At 38.8% G+C, this 17,747-nt stretch overlaps 1 protein-coding gene across 3 annotated transcripts in view; it reads left to right on the top strand.

The window, feature by feature from the left end:
• Positions 1 to 17,747, top strand: part of agla (amylo-alpha-1, 6-glucosidase, 4-alpha-glucanotransferase a) — a 154,382-nt gene that overhangs the window by 102,435 nt on the left and 34,200 nt on the right. For all 3 annotated transcript variants that reach the window (XM_013132927.3, XM_013132926.3, XM_034291570.1), the window contains exons 18-20: positions 2,258 to 2,382; positions 14,985 to 15,097; positions 15,380 to 15,514. In XM_013132927.3, the coding sequence (XP_012988381.2) occupies positions 2,258 to 2,382; positions 14,985 to 15,097; positions 15,380 to 15,514 (373 nt within the window). The remainder of the gene's footprint in view (positions 1 to 2,257; positions 2,383 to 14,984; positions 15,098 to 15,379; positions 15,515 to 17,747) is intronic.

Here is a 17,747-nt window from a genome sequence, read left to right on the forward strand (position 1 = left end):
CCTTGTGCCACATCCATTCACAGTGATAACTTGAAGTACACTTGTGCTCATAAGTTTGCATACCCTGGGAGAAATTGTAAAATTTTGGCATTGATTTTGAAAATATGGCTGATAAGGCAAAAAAAGTATTTCATTTGAGGATAGTGATCAAATGAAGCCATTTATTATCACATAGATGCTTGGCTCCTTTTTAAAATCATAATAACAGAAATCACCCAAATGGCCCTGATCAAAGGTACACACACGTGAAAATGGCAATTAAAGGTGAATTTCCCACACCTGTGGCTTTTTAAATTGCGAAAAGTATCTGTGTATAAATAGTCAATTAGTTTGATAGCTCTCACATTGATGCACTGAGCAAGCTGCCATGGGGAGCAGAAAAGAACAGTCAAAAGACATGCATAACAAGATAATGGAACTTTATAAAGATGGGAAAGTATATAAAAAGATATCCAAAGCCTATCAAATGCCAGTTAGTCCTATTCAATCACTTATTAGGAAGTGGAAAATTCGGGGATCTTTTGATACCAAGCCGAGGTCAGGTAGACCAAGAATGATTTCAGCCAAAACTGCCAGAAGAATTGTTCTGGATACAAAAAATCCCCCACAGGTATCCTCAGGAGAAATACAGGCTGCTCTGGAAAAAGACGGTGTGGTTGTTTCAAGGATCACAATACGACGATACCTGAACAAAAATGAGCTGCATGGTTGAGTTGCCAGAAAGATACCTTTACTGCACCAATGCCGCAAAAAAGCCTGGTTACAATATGCCCGACAACACATTGACATGGGCAGCTATACCACCTGCAAGAATTTGGGGCCTCATAGACAACTATTACAAAAGACTGTACGTTGTCATTGATGCTAAAGGGAGTATTGAGAACTAAGGGTATGCAGACTTTTGAACAGGGGTAAGTTCATATTTTTTTCTTTGTTGCCATATTTTGTTTTATGATTGTGCCATTCTGTTTAGGCCTTACAGTTGAATGTGAATCCCATAAGAAATAAAAAACGTGTTTTCCCATTCTTGTTTTCTTTACAAATGGTACATTACCAATTCTCCAAGGGTATGCAAACTGCAAACGTCTCCTATAGCCAATAACCTAGTTTTAGAGGGATTTTTGTGAACTCCTGGTTGCAGAACCCTGCCAATTGAATGAGGTTTTAGAGGTGTCTGTCATGAACTGCCAGACACCCCTCAAGCCAAGTGTATCCTTGGCTCCAGTGGAATTAAGAAACAGCCAGCAATGACTGTCACAGATTATTTTTTTTATAGTGATTAACATCTCTGTTTCATACCTCTATGTCAGGGGTGTCAAACCGGTTCCACGGAGGGCCGAGTGTCTGCAGGTCTTTGGGTTTTCCTTTAAATTGGTTCCCAGGTCAGACCAGAACAACCAGGTGGGGGTAGAAATTAACCAATTAGTGAACTAATTAATCAATCAGGTACAAGGTGAGAGCGAAAACCTGCAGACACTCGGCCCTCCGTGGAACCGGTTTGACACCTGTGCTCTATGTTATAGGGCTGAATTCTGAAAACTTCAGATGTTTATAGCGCCACCATGAGGTCTAGCTGTGCTTTTTATGCTCCATTCGCAGATCTCAGATATACCATTTTGGATTCATTGCCTTTAAAAATGCCTATGTCAAATTCAATCACTGATTGTGGCCACATTGTTTGAGAGATCCACATTTCTTATTAGATTGTAAAAGACCAAATCTAATGGTTCTTCACACCAACTGACATGCAAATGTGTTCAGCGGTCTAGGAGGAGATGTTAAATTCTTTTTTAGACACTGCAAGATGTCCGAAAATAATCTGTGACATTTTTAGTGCCATGATGTCTATCTGTGCGAAAACTTCCAATTTCTAGGGCAGGTGTTCAAAGGTATGGCACTTTCCATAACTCTTGGATATTCCTTTTGCGATTAACAGCCTTATGAAGTCAGAGCCCTGTCCACCTAAATTTCATTCTCTGATTGTAGCCATATTGTTTGAGATTTCAGCTTACCTTCAGATTTTTAAAGACCGTTGTCCAATGGTCCTTCACTACAATTTTCATAAGAGGTGTGTAGATACCATAACTACTTGCATGTCTAGAGGAATGCAAAGTTAAATCTCTTGACCGAGCAATGGACCTTTGATCATAGACCAGTAGAATAATAATACTAAAACTTAGAAAAACAGTAGGGTTCCAGCAACTTGAAATTAGTAATTGAAAGCGAATGTTAACACCCTTTCTCTTTCCGTCTGCAGGTAAAATTGAAGAGGTGGTTCTGGAAGCTCGTGTCATTGACAGGCATGCTGGAACCTACAGGAAATGTGAGAAGTACATTAATGGCATGCCTGAATACACTGTGGAGATTAAAGAACACATCCAGGTAATGTGACTTGAATGTTTTTTTTTTTTTTTTTATAGAAATCAGCTGTGCCTATCTTAATTAATTGGCCTACTTTTGTTTTCACTTTATTTAAATAACACAGGTGATGAAATCAGAAATGATTTCCATTTATATGCAGGTAACTCAGTGATGTACAGTTGTCTATGAGGCCCTGAATTCTTGCAGGTGGTATAACTGCCCATTCATCTTGGCAAAATTACTTCCAGGTCATGCAAAGTCTTTGGTCATCTTGCATGAACAACACGTTTGAAATCTCCCCAAAGTGGCTCGATGATATTAAGGTCAGGAGACTGTGACGGCCTCTCCAGAACCTTCAAATGTTTCTGCTGTAACCACTGGAGGGTCAACTTGGCCTTGTGCTTAGGGTCATTGTCGTGCTGGAAAGTCCAAGAGCGTCCCATGAGCAGCTTTCATGCAAGAGAATGCAAATTGTCTACCAGTATTTTCTGATAACATGCTGCATTCATCTTGCCATCAATTTTCACAATATTCCCCATGCCTTTAGAGCTAACACACCCCCAAAACATCAGTGAGCCACCACCATGCTTCACAGTGGGGATGGTATTCTGTTCACTAGAGGCCTTGTTGACCCCTTTCCAAATATAGCGCATATGGTTGTGACTATAAAGTTCTATCATGGTCTCATCATGGTGCAGTAAAGACTTCTTTCTGGCAACTCTACCATGCAGTTCATTTTTGTTCAAGTACCGGTCGTATTGTGCTCCTTGAAACAACCACACCGTTGTTTTCCAGAGCAGCCTGTATTTCTCCTGAGGTTACCTGTGGGTTTTTCTTTGTATACAATTCTACTGGCAGTTTTGGCCGCAAACATTTTTGGTCTGCCTGACCTCGGCTTGGTATTCCCGAATTGTCCACTTATTAATAAGTGATTGAACAGTACTGACTGGCATTTGGATATCTTTTTATATCCTTTTCCATCTTTATAAAGTTCCATTACCTTGTTACACAGGTCTTTTGACTGTTTTTTTCTGCTCCCCATGGCTCAGTATATAGCTTGCTCAGTGGATCAATGTGAGAGCTATCAAACTAATTGACTATTTATACACAGATACTTTTCGCAATTTAAAAAGCCACAGGTGTGGGAAATTCACCTTTAATTGCCATTTTCACCTGTGTGTGTCACCTTGTGTGTCTGTAACAAGGCCAAATATTCAAGGGTATGTAGACTTATGATCAGGGCTATTTGGGTAATTTCTGTTATTATGATTTAAAAAGGAGCCAAGAAACTGTGATAATTAATGTCTTCATATGATCACTGTCCTTAAACACAGTTTACAGTTTTTTTGCATGATCAGTCATTTTCAAAATCAATGCCAATGTTTCACAATTTCTGCCAGGGTATGCAAACTTAGGAGCACAACTGCATATATCACCTTTAATTTCCAATAGACTTACTAATTTCAAAACCATATCACAGACGTGGATTACATTAAAGACTCCAGTGGTCTTTACATAGTTGGTTAGGACTACCTTCAGTTCCTTAGCATCTTACCTACGGAACAAACTGCAGATACAACTTAAGTTAGACACTCTGATGTCCCTTGCCCATTTTAAAAAATATCTGAACTGGGAACCAATTTATAGGGAAAAGCAAAAACCTGCAGACACTCGGCCCTCCGTGGAACCAGTTTGACATTGCTGCTTTATTGTATTCAGAATATGCTTGCACTGAAACCAGACATTTATTTAATTTCATCCATTTATTTGCCTAGTTGGTGCCATTGATCACAGTGCCTTTTACTCTGTGGACCTAATTTCAATGATTATTGTGCTCGAGCGATTATTTCAATATATTCATGGAATTAATAAAACACATTATGTTAACATTCCTCACCTAGAAATAATTTTCCTGTTGCTTCTTTTGTTTATATTTTCACATTTGACTAATTAGTTATAAATGTGAAACTCTGGCCGTGGGTTCAAGCCCCGGTCATGCCACTGTCGATTGTGGCCGGGGTGTCTGGTAGGGTGGTGCATATTAGGCCTGTATTGCCTTCGGGGAGGCAATCGGCATTAAGGATTTCCTTGTGCCACCGCGTTCCAGTAACGTCTCTGGTGGGGCGAGTGCCTCTGACCTCGCCATGCATATAAGGTAATGTGAGCAAGCGTTTCGTCCAATTTGTTTGCTCACTTTGACTTCATGGTTAAGGGTGGGGGTGTAAAGAAGCATTACCTTGAAAATGTCCCATCTTACCTTAAAAATGTCCTGGAATTGACTGTGAGGATTTTAATAGCTTTCTTATCCAACTTTGTTTTCAGATGCCACAACTCTTGCAATTTTGTCTACTCACTTGAGATTATGGGAGATGATGGCCCCTAGGAACTTTGTCTAATTTAGCTGTAAGAAATGACCCATCAATGTGAAGGAGAGAAGTTGGGAAATGTTCTTAAGTCAATATTCACCTCCACTATTTGGTCTGTGTTTAATTTCAAGTTATTTTGACTGCAGTTAGGTATACATACCTAATTCTCCAATTGCTTTTCTGTTCAATCACTATTGACACTACAGCTACCTTTTTTATGGATTTGTTATGTCGCCTGCACATTAACATGTTTTAATTGGGAATGGGAGTATGCTGTCACAGTTGAAGGAAGGCAGGACACAAGGATCAGAGGTATGGCAGGCTAACATTCTTTTAATTGTAACAACAAAACAACAAAAGGAGAGGAAAACTGCAAACTAATGCACAACACAACTTGCACAAACAATGCTCCACAACAGGAAGAGCTAAAGGCTAACTTAAATAGCATCCCCAATTTGAGTCAACGCGGGTGCATCTCTGCAGACCGACTCTGACTGTGGTCCCCAGGCGCATAGAGATGCCTAGAGGCCCCCAGCCAGGACCTGTCCATGCTCCACTCAACATCAAAATAGTTGTACCATTGAGAGTAGAGGGAAAAGAACACACCACCCCTTGTTTGTTGATCTCTAGTTCAAATGGATAGTGAGCTGTTAAAAAATAGATGTTAAGAAAAATAAATTTCTGTAAAATCATCAAGATTGAAAATGGAAAATATAAGGCAAGTACTGTTGACAAGGAAGGTCAGTGAACAAAATGCAAGTGGTTTTTGAGGTCCATGTCATCTGGATTGGAAGCTATTAAAAATAGTTTATGTGAATTAGGTAACTGAGTTGTAATAACAAAATTGTAGATAGTAAATGTTATACAGAGAATTGTATAATAGAGGAAAGGTAAAGGAACACACCACAAATGTTTGTAGATTTGTCGCTCATATGGATAGTGAGCTATTAAAAACAACGCTAGAGAAGGACAAAACCTACTGAAATTTGTTAAATGGAAAATGGCAAATCCACAGACTTTACTCTGGAGAAGGAAGCTCAGTGACCAATGTAAATGTGGTTTCAGATGTCTTCTTGACAGGAAATTATTAACATTTTTATATTAAAATGTATCTATATTTGGAAATAGAGTTGTATTGATAAATATCTTTTAGTATAAAATACCAAGAGTTGACTTTTGAACACAATACACTTGTGGATAATGAGCTATTAAAAAGGTATTGCATAGATGGATATACAATTGTTTTTAGAGGCACATGTCACCTGGATAGAAACATATGGTAAAATGCTATATGAAACTATATGATATAGTTGTAATAAGGTTAAAAAAAAATTATAAAAATGAAGACAAAAAATTAGAGGTGTACCTTTGTAAGGACACGTTAAGGAACATAAACTTTTCTGTGCATCTCTAGCTGAAATGTGTTTTGAGCTATTAGAAAAATTCAGTTTAGAATGAGAAATTAAAGCAGAAGAAAAAACTGCTATTTATAAGGGGGAATTGGGACAAGGAAGTTCAGTGATCAAAACATACATTTATTTATAGCTAATATATCTCTTGGATAATATCATAATCTGCATAATGATTTTTCTTTTTAGTATAAACAAATAACACCTTTTTTAATTAGAAATGTGGAAGAAAAAACTTAAGTCGGCACAAGAAAGACAATTTTGAAATAATGATTTCTGCTGAATGCACTTTTAAGACAGTCCCTTAGCCTTATCCTTCCATTGAAAGTAACGTAAAATAGTTTTTTGAAAACAGAATGAAACAGACAAACCAAAGGGTGTACCTTGCTTCCTACCTTCACCTGATTATATATATATGTATCGCTGTCGTCTTTGTAGGACGTTTTTGGGAACCGCAATTAACAAGCAAACTGAATATCGAAAATAAACCAAATTTACCCCGGTTTTCTACCAGCCTATTATCGGTCTCTTCCCGGAGGATGTGCAAGAATATAGGTCTTAGAACCACATGAATGTGCATCACTGTCCGCCAAGAAAGTATCCTAAGGTCGAAGTCTTCGTGTGTTCACGAAATATATATCCCTGCCGAACTGTATCCGTGACATTTTTAACCGCCCAGCAAGCAACACGCCAGTGGCCCACCAGCGGCCCACTAGCGTTTTGCCACTGCGGCCGCTGAGCATTTCTGCAAAGCGTCCGGCCAGACGTTTTTTTTTTTTTATAGCGCACATATCTGGCGTGGAACTGCTGCCACACAGCAGTGGCGGCTGCTGGTCTTTCAAAGAGGGGAAGCTAATTTTCGGCCTACATTATAACCCTCTGATGGTCTTCATTTGTAGTGACACTCTGGGAATTTTGGGGTCTTTTGGACCCCAGACAATAACATTTAATTCTGTAACAGAACAATATATATATATTTTTTTTACAAATATAATTTTACTCTGTTTATTAATGGCTTCGCTTAAATCAGGTCGACAATATTAGCACTGTCTGCTGAAGCCCGGAGTTCGGGCCAGCCCACTCCTCATCCACCCCCAGAAACTCTGAGCGTCCATGGGTGGGACATAATCGCAGCATTTATCCAATCACTGTCTACTTTCGGAGCACTGAAAAATACTCTTCTAAGCAGCCCCACTGAAGTCAATGGACGCTCTGCTTCAACAGGGAAATGCACTGTGACGCTGCGGGATTGTATGAATAGAAAATCAAGTCAGCTGAACTGTAGATGATTCTGAACTAACTAGTTTTAGAGATTAACGTGTTTTAACACAATTGTAGTCAATCAAATGTTTACACAATAGTACATATTTAACCATTATTTTTTTGGACATTATAGGGGAAGCCGAACTTCCCTTGCAGTCTTAAAGAAATATCCACTGCCACACAGTCATCCTCCTCCGGGAACAAAACTACAGAAAACGTCATCACCTGAAAGCAATGTTTAGAAAATAAGTAAAAAAAAACGGCAGCATAAGACACACACAGGCTAGCTAAGAACAATGTGGATACACAGACACCTCAGTAATGGAATGAGATAGTCTATCTAAATTTACTGCCAAGAGTAACGTTATCCACATGATGTGGATAACGTTACACAAAGAAACATGATTCAGCCAATGTTACGTGTCAGTTGATAAAACTTACAAGGAGTAAGCACATTATAAAATTCTAACTTGTTAAAACCCTAAAAAACACGATTTAGACAAGTTAGCTAACAATGTTACCATACCTGTCCAACTGTTGATATGCGAAGAAGCACAAAACATCCGAACTTGAGGATAACCGAAGAAACAAAAAAGAGTAAGCAACCAAACTTGGGGGCACACGAATAAACAAGGGTTACTGTAAGTATTTAATCTCAGGTATAAATACTATAGGTATTTAAGCTGTTTTTTTCAAGCTCAGTTTCTATAACTTGTTTTCCCGCCAATGGTTTAGAACTTGCTACCAGTAACTTGACTAAAGAGTTTCAATGTTAATATAATATTGCGAACAGTCATTGTTTAATACAAAACAGTCATTAAGTTCTTACTCAGTAACCTAACAACACTTAATGCTAGTTATTTATAATATCGCAGAACAGAACTCACCATAGCTATGTAGGTGACTCGGCGTTCAACAATTTTTGGTCTGATGTCCAGAAAATCCTTGATCTTTGTTTGTTTTGGGAGTTCATCAAATTGTAGTAAAACAATGTGATAATCCACATGTTTTATTGTCCAATTCAGAGCATATAGCTATACACTTTGAACAAGAGTTGATAAAAGAACCAAGTCGCTAAAATGAATGTTCTAGTTTGCACGGTACAACAGCGTGGAATCCAAATGGCTGTCTTACCCATAGCCTCATGGTTTTGCCTTACACATGTGCAATTCGCTACTATAGCGCCATCTACGGACACGGCAGTGTTTAATATATTTCGGCAGGGATATATATTTCGTGAACACACAAAGACTTCTGCAGCAATGCTGGTAGCAATCTTATGTGTATTTCCCAAAGACAACCTCTGGATATGACGCTGAGCATGTGCACTCAACTTCTTTGGCTGACCATGGCGAGGCCTGGTCTGAGTGGAACCTGTCCTGTTAAACTGCTGTATGGTCTTGGCCAACATACTGCCACTTAGTTTCAGGGTCTTGAAAATATTCTTGTAGCCTAGTCCATCTTTATGTAGAGCAACAATAAAAAAAATTCAGATCCTCAGACTTCTTTGCCATGAGGTGCCATGTTGAACTTCCATTGACCAGTATGAGGGAGTGTGAGAGCGATGACACCAAACTTAACACACCTGCTCCCCATTCACACCTGAGACCTTGTGATCACTAACGAGTCACATGACTCGGGGAGGGAAAATGGCTAATTGGGCCCAATTTGGACATTTTCACTTAGGGGTATACTCACTTTTGTTTCCAGCGGTGTAGACATTCATGGCTGTGTGTTGTGTCATTGTGAGGGGACAGCAAATTTACACTGTTATACAAGCTGTACTGTGTGTGTGTGTGTGTGTGTGTATATATACACTCACCTAAAGGATTATTAGGAACACCATACTAATACTGTGTTTGACCCCCTTTCGCCTTCAGAACTGCCTTAATTCTACGTGGCATTGATTCAACAAGGTGCTGAAAGCATTCTTTAGAAATGTTGGCCCAGATTGATAGGATAGCATCTTGCAGTTGATGGAGATTTGTGGGATGCACATCCAGGGCACGAAGCTCCCGTTCCACCACATTGGGTTGAGATCTGGTGACTGTGGGGGCCATTTCAGTACAGTGTACTCATTGTCATGTTCAAGAAACCAATTTGAAATAATTCGAGCTTTGTGACATGGTGCATTATCCTGCTGGAAGTAGCTATCAGAGGATGGGTACATGGTGGTCATAAAGGGATGGACATGATCAGAAACAATGCTCAGGTAGGCCGTGGCATTTAAACGATGCCCAATTGGCACTAAGGGGCCTAAAGTGTGCCAAGAAAACATCCCCTTACACCATTACACCACCACCACCAGCCTGCACAGTGGTAACAAGGCATGATGGATCCATGTCCTCATTCTGTTTACGCCAAATTCTGACTCTACCATCTCAATGTCTCAACAGACAGTCTTCGACTGTCCAATTTTGGTGAGCTTGTGCCAATTGTAGCCTCTTTTTCCTATTTGTAGTGGAGATGAGTGGTACCCGGTGGGGTCTTCTGCTGTTGTAGCCCATCCGCCTCAAGGTTGTGCGTGTTGTGGCTTCACAAATGCTTTGCTGCATACCTCGGTTGTAACGAGTGGTTATCCTATCAACTTGAATCAGTCAGCCTATTCTCCTCTGACCTCTAGCATCAACAAGGCATTTTCGCCCACAGGACTGCCGCATACTGGATGTTTTTCCCTTTTCACACCATTCTTTGTAAACCCTAGAAATGGTTGTGCGTGAAAATCCCAGTAACTGAGTAGATTGTGAAATACTCAGACCGGCCTGTCTGACACCAACAACCATGCCACGCTCAAAATTGCTTAAATCTCCTTTCTTTCCCATTCTGACATTCAGTTTGGAGTTCAGGAGATTGTCTTGACCAGGACCACACCCCTAAATGCATTGAAGCAACTGCCATGTGATTGGTTGATTAGATAATTGCATTAATGAGAAATTGAACAGGTGTTCCTAGTAATCCTTTAGGTGAGTGTATATACACGATACAGCTTTGGAAAAAATTAAAAGACCACTGCAAAATTATCATTTTTTTATGGTTTTAAAGTTTTTAAACTTTTTTTTGAGTAAAAAGTTTATTCCATAAACTACTGACAACATTACTCCCAAATTCCAAATAAAAAGATTGTCATTTAAATATTTATTTGTAGAAAATAACAACTGGTAAAAATAACCCAAAATTCATTGTTTTCAGACCTCAAATAATGCAAAGAAAACAAATTCATATTAATTTTTCAACAACAAAATACTAATGTTTTAACTTCAGTTAAAATTCATCAATATTTGGTGGAATTACCCAGATTTTTTATCACAGCTTTCATGCTTCTTGGCATGCTCTCCACCAGTCTGTCACATTGCTGTTGGGTGACTTTATGCCACTCCTGTAGCTCTGCTTTGTTTGATGGCTTGTGAGCATCCATCTTCCTCTTGATCAAATTTCAGAGGTTTTCAATGAGGTTCAGGTCTGGAGAATGGGCTGGCCATGACAGGGTCTTGATCTGGTGGTCCTCCATCCACACCTTAATTGACCTGGCGGTGTGGCATGGAGCATTGTCCTGCTAGAAAAAACTATTCTCAGAGTTGGAGAACATTGTCAGAGCAGAAGGAAACATGTGTTCTTCCAGCATAACCTTCTACTTGGCTTGATTCATGCATCCTTCACAAAGACAAAGCTGCCCAATTTCAGTCTTGCTGAAACATCCCCAGATCATCACAGGTCCTCCACCAAATGTCACAGTGGGTGCGAGACACTTTGGCTTGTAGGCCTCTCCAGGTTTCTGTCTAACCATTAGATGACCAGGTATTGGGCAAAGCTGAAAATCTTACTCGTCAGAGAAGATGACCTTACTCCTTTCCTGTACAGTCCAATCCTTATGGTCTGTTGCAAACTTCTCATTGATGAAGGGCTTTTTTCTAGCTTTGCACAACTTCAGCCCTGCCCATAGGAGCCTGTTTCGAACCATCCTTGCCGTGCACTTCACCACAGCTGCTGTTTGCCATTCTTTTTGTAGGTCACTTGATGTCATCCTACAGTTGTTGAGTGACATTCAAATGAGTTGACGTCATCTCGGTCATTGGACAGTCGTTTTCGCTCTCTGCCAGTCTGTAGTTTTGTTGTCCCCGATGTCTGTTGATTGACCTTGTTCTTATGAACTGCCGTCTTTGACATTTTCCGGATGGAAGCATCCTGCCGCTTACTGTATCCCTCTGCCAGTACAGCCATAATTAAACCCTTCTTTTCTTCACTCAAAGCGTTTCTTTTCAACTCTTTTGTCAGGCTGAATAGTATTTTTTTTATTCAAATTACCTTTGAGGTACTACTTGCACTGTTTTTGCCACCCAGCCTGGTCCTATTTCAAGAGGATAGTGATGACCACAGCAGTGGTTTTTATACTTTTCCTTGTTAAATTAGATTTGGTTCAGGTAATCACCTACTCAGTACCCCTTTCAGTAAAATGAGGTTTGCCTGTGTTGGAATTTAACAGACACTGGAATGGAATGGCTGTCATACACGTAGAGATGCTGATTTAAGAAAAATTCTTAATTTTTTCCAGAGCTGTATAGTCTGTGCCGAGACCATTGAGTTTTGAGCCATGGTCATATTCCACATAGAAAATGTTCTGTGGAGAAACAGTGTGTCATCTCAGCTCTTGTATTTATTTTACACCTTAAACATAATTTGCTCTAACGGACTTGAGTCAAATCACATGACAGACTTGAGTCAAGTCGCAATAATCTCAAAGTGCAATGCCGATTGTCGCCAACACAGAAATTGGCCAATGCAGCAGTGTGCACAAAGTGCAAGGAAGTTTGTGGACACAAGCTAAGACAAAAGCAAAGAGGGAATAATAGAGACTGAAAAGAGTGAGAATAACCTACTGACCCGCGTTTCATTTGCAGTTACTTCTGATACTATTTGCCTTCCCTGTAAAAAGCTGTTTGTCATATCAATTGAAGATAATCCATTGAGAAACCAAACCTTTGCACACCTGTAGATTGACTGGTGCGTTGGAGAAGATCGAAGGTCGATTCAAGTAAACAAAAGAACTCGCGCACACTGTCTGTGCAACTTGCAATAAGAATGTAATAACGTTTCGGGACCAAATTTAGGTTGCATGCTGAGTGTAAACTGTTAAAGTCTTGGTACCGAAACTTTGTTATTAAATTCTTATTGCAAGTTACGCAGACTGTGTGCGAGAGTTCTTTTGTTCACATTGTTATATCCAAACAAGGATCTTGCCATTGTAGAGGCTGACATTGTTCAGCTGACATTGTTTCTTGAACTTTGCGATATAACATCAAACTTCTTGTGAATCTGAATCCCCAACCAGCCTTTTTATTCAGTGACTCCTTTATTTTTTTTCTTCCTATGTTGTCATGTTAAACAGCCACACACTTGTAAACAATAAAAATATTATTTTGCAACAACTTTTATTTAGCACTTTTAAAAAAATTATTTTAAAACCGATTAATGAACTAAATATATTTCAGTATGTTAAAATGGGCACAATTATTGGACTTATATTATATACAAGTATACAACATTTTAAAATAATTGGTTCCATTTTCACTCAATGAACAACACTATTATATACTACTTTGTGTCCAAAAGTACACTTTTTAAGTATACCGCTTTTTAATTTTAGGTTGCCTGCTGAATGTAACTGCCTGCTGAAATTAGAATGAGGACAAGTGTTAAGAACTAATTTGCATGTGCAAAGTTTGAGGAGTTTCCAGAATTGTCAAGTGCTGACTTCCTACGACTGGTTCAAATCGTTTTATATCGCGACTTCTTTTACTGGCATTTTACTTGTCACCATTACAAAGATATTTACTTGTATGGACACTCTGAAACAGGCCTTTTCATGCACTGGGAGAGGGAGGGAGCAGGCATCGACACGCGGAACAGCCATAACACATGTCATTGGAACGTAGTTGATAGTTACTTATAATGTGCCTCTGTATGCCTAGTTAGATATCTCCTTTTGAAAATCAGCCATTTACATTCACAATAGTCATTGACAACATTAACAATGTCTACACTGTATTTTAATTTGATGCTATTTTAATGGTCAAAACATTTGCTTTCCTTTCAAAAACAATGACATTTCTAAGTGACCCCAAACTTTTGAACGGTAATATGTTGAAGCAAATAGTGAATAATCCATTTGGCTTCATGCCCTGCAAGTCCACTGCACTGTGCGGTAACAGACTCCAGCAGAGCAAGTAAAGTTAAATTGCCATTGTCATGTTGTTCTCATCAACAATGGTTGTCAACCATTGTTTAACAAATTAATTGTTTTCCATGCCCACCAGTGGCTATACACCTTTCATAAATCTATGCATCCTTAGTAAACTGAAACTGCTGTGCACTCATTCTGGAGCTAAAAAAACTTTAACTGCTAGCGCCTAGTAGCATCTTGTAACCGCCTTGATTGCTATGGAAATTAATGAATAGCCTACACTCAACTACTTTGGTGCCTAGTAAGATCTTTGATTGTTTTTATTATAATCACTAAGTTCAAGAAATAAGAACTGACAGAGAATAAATTAAATCATTTTGTCTCACTTTTTACAAAAATTGGCATGAGAAAATAGCTGCCTGTTTTAAGCGAAAAACGTACGACTCTGTTCGCTGGCCAATCGGTGCATCCCTATGAAATCCCTATCTCCCTGTTGAGTTCCATCTTAAACAATTAATCACTAAATTAATCACTAAAGAGTCCCCTGGCTTACCTCAGACATTTCTGCCTCTATTCATAATAGAGATGTTGCTTATGCTAAGGCTATAAGTACAGAAGGTCATGATGAGCAGCGCAAAATACAATTAATGAAATTGTTAATACATAACATTTGATTGAAGAAAACATTGTAGCTAGGCAACACACATGGGCAATTACACAGTGTTAGTTAAAGATGCATTCTGCAACGTTTCTTAATTTTTCCCCCCCATTTTTGTCGGGGTGCATAATATGTTGTATATATCTGCACAATTATATCTGCACATTATTATATCTGCGTTATTATTTAAACAGAAATCATGTGTAATTACACACTTGGGATCACATTCTACAGAATGTTTTGTAATTGTCCTCTTCTTTTTCCACAAGTATAACTACAATACGATTAATCATTATTCTATTATCATTACAGTGTATTAACTGTAGTTTTACTTTGTTGTTAATGTAGTTGTTAATTTGGATTAACATTGCAGGTACATAGTAAAAAGTGTGAACTTAAGGGAAAGTGTTTTTACATCATAATATGGTGTCTTATCTATAACTGTTTGTACTCAGTCCAGTTTTGTTTTGTGCCCCAAGTAGCTGCTGCATGTCTATTAGGTAATGGGGATCCCAAAAAACTAAATATAATACATGTTTGTATTAAATGTTTTAGAAATAATCTTCAATTTTCCTGAACACTCTCAATACTCTGTTGTTTATGGTTTTGTGTGGAATGTTTTTGATAATTTTTTTTATACAGAGAATTCAAGCTGAGACCTGTATTACAGCAATAATAAAGGCATACCAAGATATAAAATAAAAAATAAGTAACGATAAAGTAATCCATGTTTTCTCCTGTCACCCCAGCTAAGGGACAGTGGTGTTGTGAAACACACAGGCGTGACATCTAAGGGCAGCAGTGAGTTTGTCGAGGAGATCGTCTTTGAGCGCCTCACTCCTGGGAGTGTCATTGCCTTCAGGTCAGAGATCATGATGAGCAACCCAATATGAACACACATTAAAAATACTTTCACTGTTGAGGCCTTCAGTAGCTCAGTTGGTACAGCAGAGTACTGTGGGTAAAAAAGCAGTTATAGTTTTTTTCTAGTTTTTGAACAACATTTCACCACAGCAATCCCTTTAGCCATGCTATAGGTCTTCCTCCCTTGTCCTGATCTTTTTATATTTATATTATCTTGACAGTTCTTAGCAGGCTTTGTTTCCCTCTCTGAAAGGTGTAATGTGTCTGTTTACATCATCAGGGTGAGTTTGGACCCCAAGGCCCAAGAGCTGGTAGGAACCATCAGATATCACCTGATCCAGTTTAGCCCCAAGTATAAGCCTGGCAGTTGGTCCAATCAGCAGACACCAGCAATATTGGAGAAACCCCTGGCACAGTGAGTATACAGAAAATAAAAACTTTAAATGGAACATTCAATGTAGGACAGCAGTCTGAAGCAAACTGTCAGTCAGCCTATTGACTTAGCCTCCCAAATATCTCAATTTCAGATCTGCATTAGTAATTAAGGATGTTCAGGCATGATCCAAGAGGTTGATTTTTCAATATCTTGTTAGCAAAGGCTTGCTGGCATGCAGTGATCAAATTATAAAAAATTTGCACCTTCCTCAGGCCGTTCCCAAAACAGCAATATCTGGCGACTTTCACCAACTTTCACAAACGTTTACAATAGTTTTTTAATAAAAATAAATTGATTTTTCTACTAATTCTCCTCCATGATATTTTCTAACCATACATCATTTAATTGTTTTAAGATTGTAATGAGATTGAAGGAATTAATTCTCTATTTTAATATTGGCTGAAAGCTGCTTTACTATAATAGACTGTATAGCACTGGGTATGTTTTTTTAAACTTTTTAAAAACTTTTTTCATAGTGTTGGCTCCTCCTGACAACAGAAGCTAAGTGGCTCCTAATATAACCAGTCTCACAAAGGCAAACAGGTTCCTATATACAGCTCTGGAAAAAATTAAGAGCCCACTAATCTTTTTTAAATCAGCATCTTTACATGTATGGCAGCCATTCCATTCCAGTGTCTGTTAAATTCCAACACAGGCACACCTCATTTTACTGAAAGGGGTACTGAGTAGGTGATTACCTGAACCAAATCTAATTTAACAAGGAAAACTAAAAAACCACTGATGTGGTCATTACTATCCACTTACAAAAGGACAGTATTCAGCATGACAAAAGAGTTGAATAGAAAAGCTTAGAGTGAGGAAAAGAAGGATTCAATTCTGGCTTTGCTGAAGTTTGCAAAAGACTATAAGGATTGGACCGTAGAGGAATGGATTAAGGTTGTCTTTTCTGACGAGTCACATTTTCAGCTTTGCCCAACACCTGGTCATCTTATGGTTAGACAGAGACCTGGAGAGGCCTACAAGTCACAGTGTCTCGCACCCACTGTGAAATTTGGTGGAGGATCGGTGATGATCTGGGGATGCTTCAGCAAGGCTGGAATTGGGCAGATTTGTCATTGTGAAGGACACATGAATCAAGCCAAGTACAAGGTTATCCTGGAAGAACACATGCTTCCTTCTGCTCTGACAATGTCCCCCAACTCTGAGAATTGGTTTTTCCAGCAGGACAATGCTCCATACACAGCCAGGTCAATCAAGGTGTGGATGACCACCAGATCAAGAGACCCTTTCATGGCCAGCCCAATCTTCAGACCTGAACCCCATTGAAAAACTCTGGAATTTGATCAAGAGGAAGATGGATGGTCACAAGCCATCAAACAAAGCCAAGCTACCAGAAGTGGCATAAAGTTACTGTGATGGCAATTTCTAAAATTCCAAAGTTCTATGAAAATGGTAGGTAAGACAGGAGAAATCAATTGCGCAATAAACGGTTTTAATCTTGCTTGCAAGGAGAAAGTATACAGGTTACAAAGTAACGGTGGATAGTTTCTAAATAAAAACATCATTTCGACAGTATTTATTACATAGGAAGAAGGGGTGTGGTAAGATGCTGCCATCTGTTTCATGTCAATCAAACACCTTTCCCTTTGTTCTATCACACACGTCAAATGCTATCTTCCCCCACCTTATCCTTCCTGCCATGTTTACCCAAAGGGGCCAACTGACCTTACTGCCCCCTGTTGTATCTTCTCCTATCCTGTCCTAAAACCCATTGATCTGCATCTGGACAGACAATAGATGTCCCCTATGCAAATACCAGATCCCACACATTCCTGTACCTATCTAAACCGTGGGACTCAGTCTAAACCTTTACTCAGTCAGAATACATTGTATAAGAAATTTCCACAACAGTTACCCAGCAGCAATGTGACAGAGTGGTGGAGAGCATGCCAAGACGCATGAAAGCTGTGGTAAAAAATCAGGGTTATTCCACAAAATATTGATTTCAGAATTTTAACTGAAGTTAAAACATTTTTTTTTTTTTTTTTTAATGAACATGAATTTATCTTTGCATAATTTGAGATCCGAAAACAATGCATATTTTTTTGTTGATTTTGACCAGATATTTTCTACAAATAAATACTCTAAATGACAATATTTCTATTTGGAATGTTCAGTTAATTGTTTATAGAATAAAACAAAACTGATCATTTTACTCAAACACATGAATAGTAAAACCAGAGAAACAGTG

The sequence above is a fragment of the Esox lucius genome, chromosome 3, assembly GCF_011004845.1.
Source record: "Esox lucius isolate fEsoLuc1 chromosome 3, fEsoLuc1.pri, whole genome shotgun sequence".
Classification (NCBI taxonomy): Eukaryota; Metazoa; Chordata; class Actinopteri; order Esociformes; family Esocidae; genus Esox; species Esox lucius.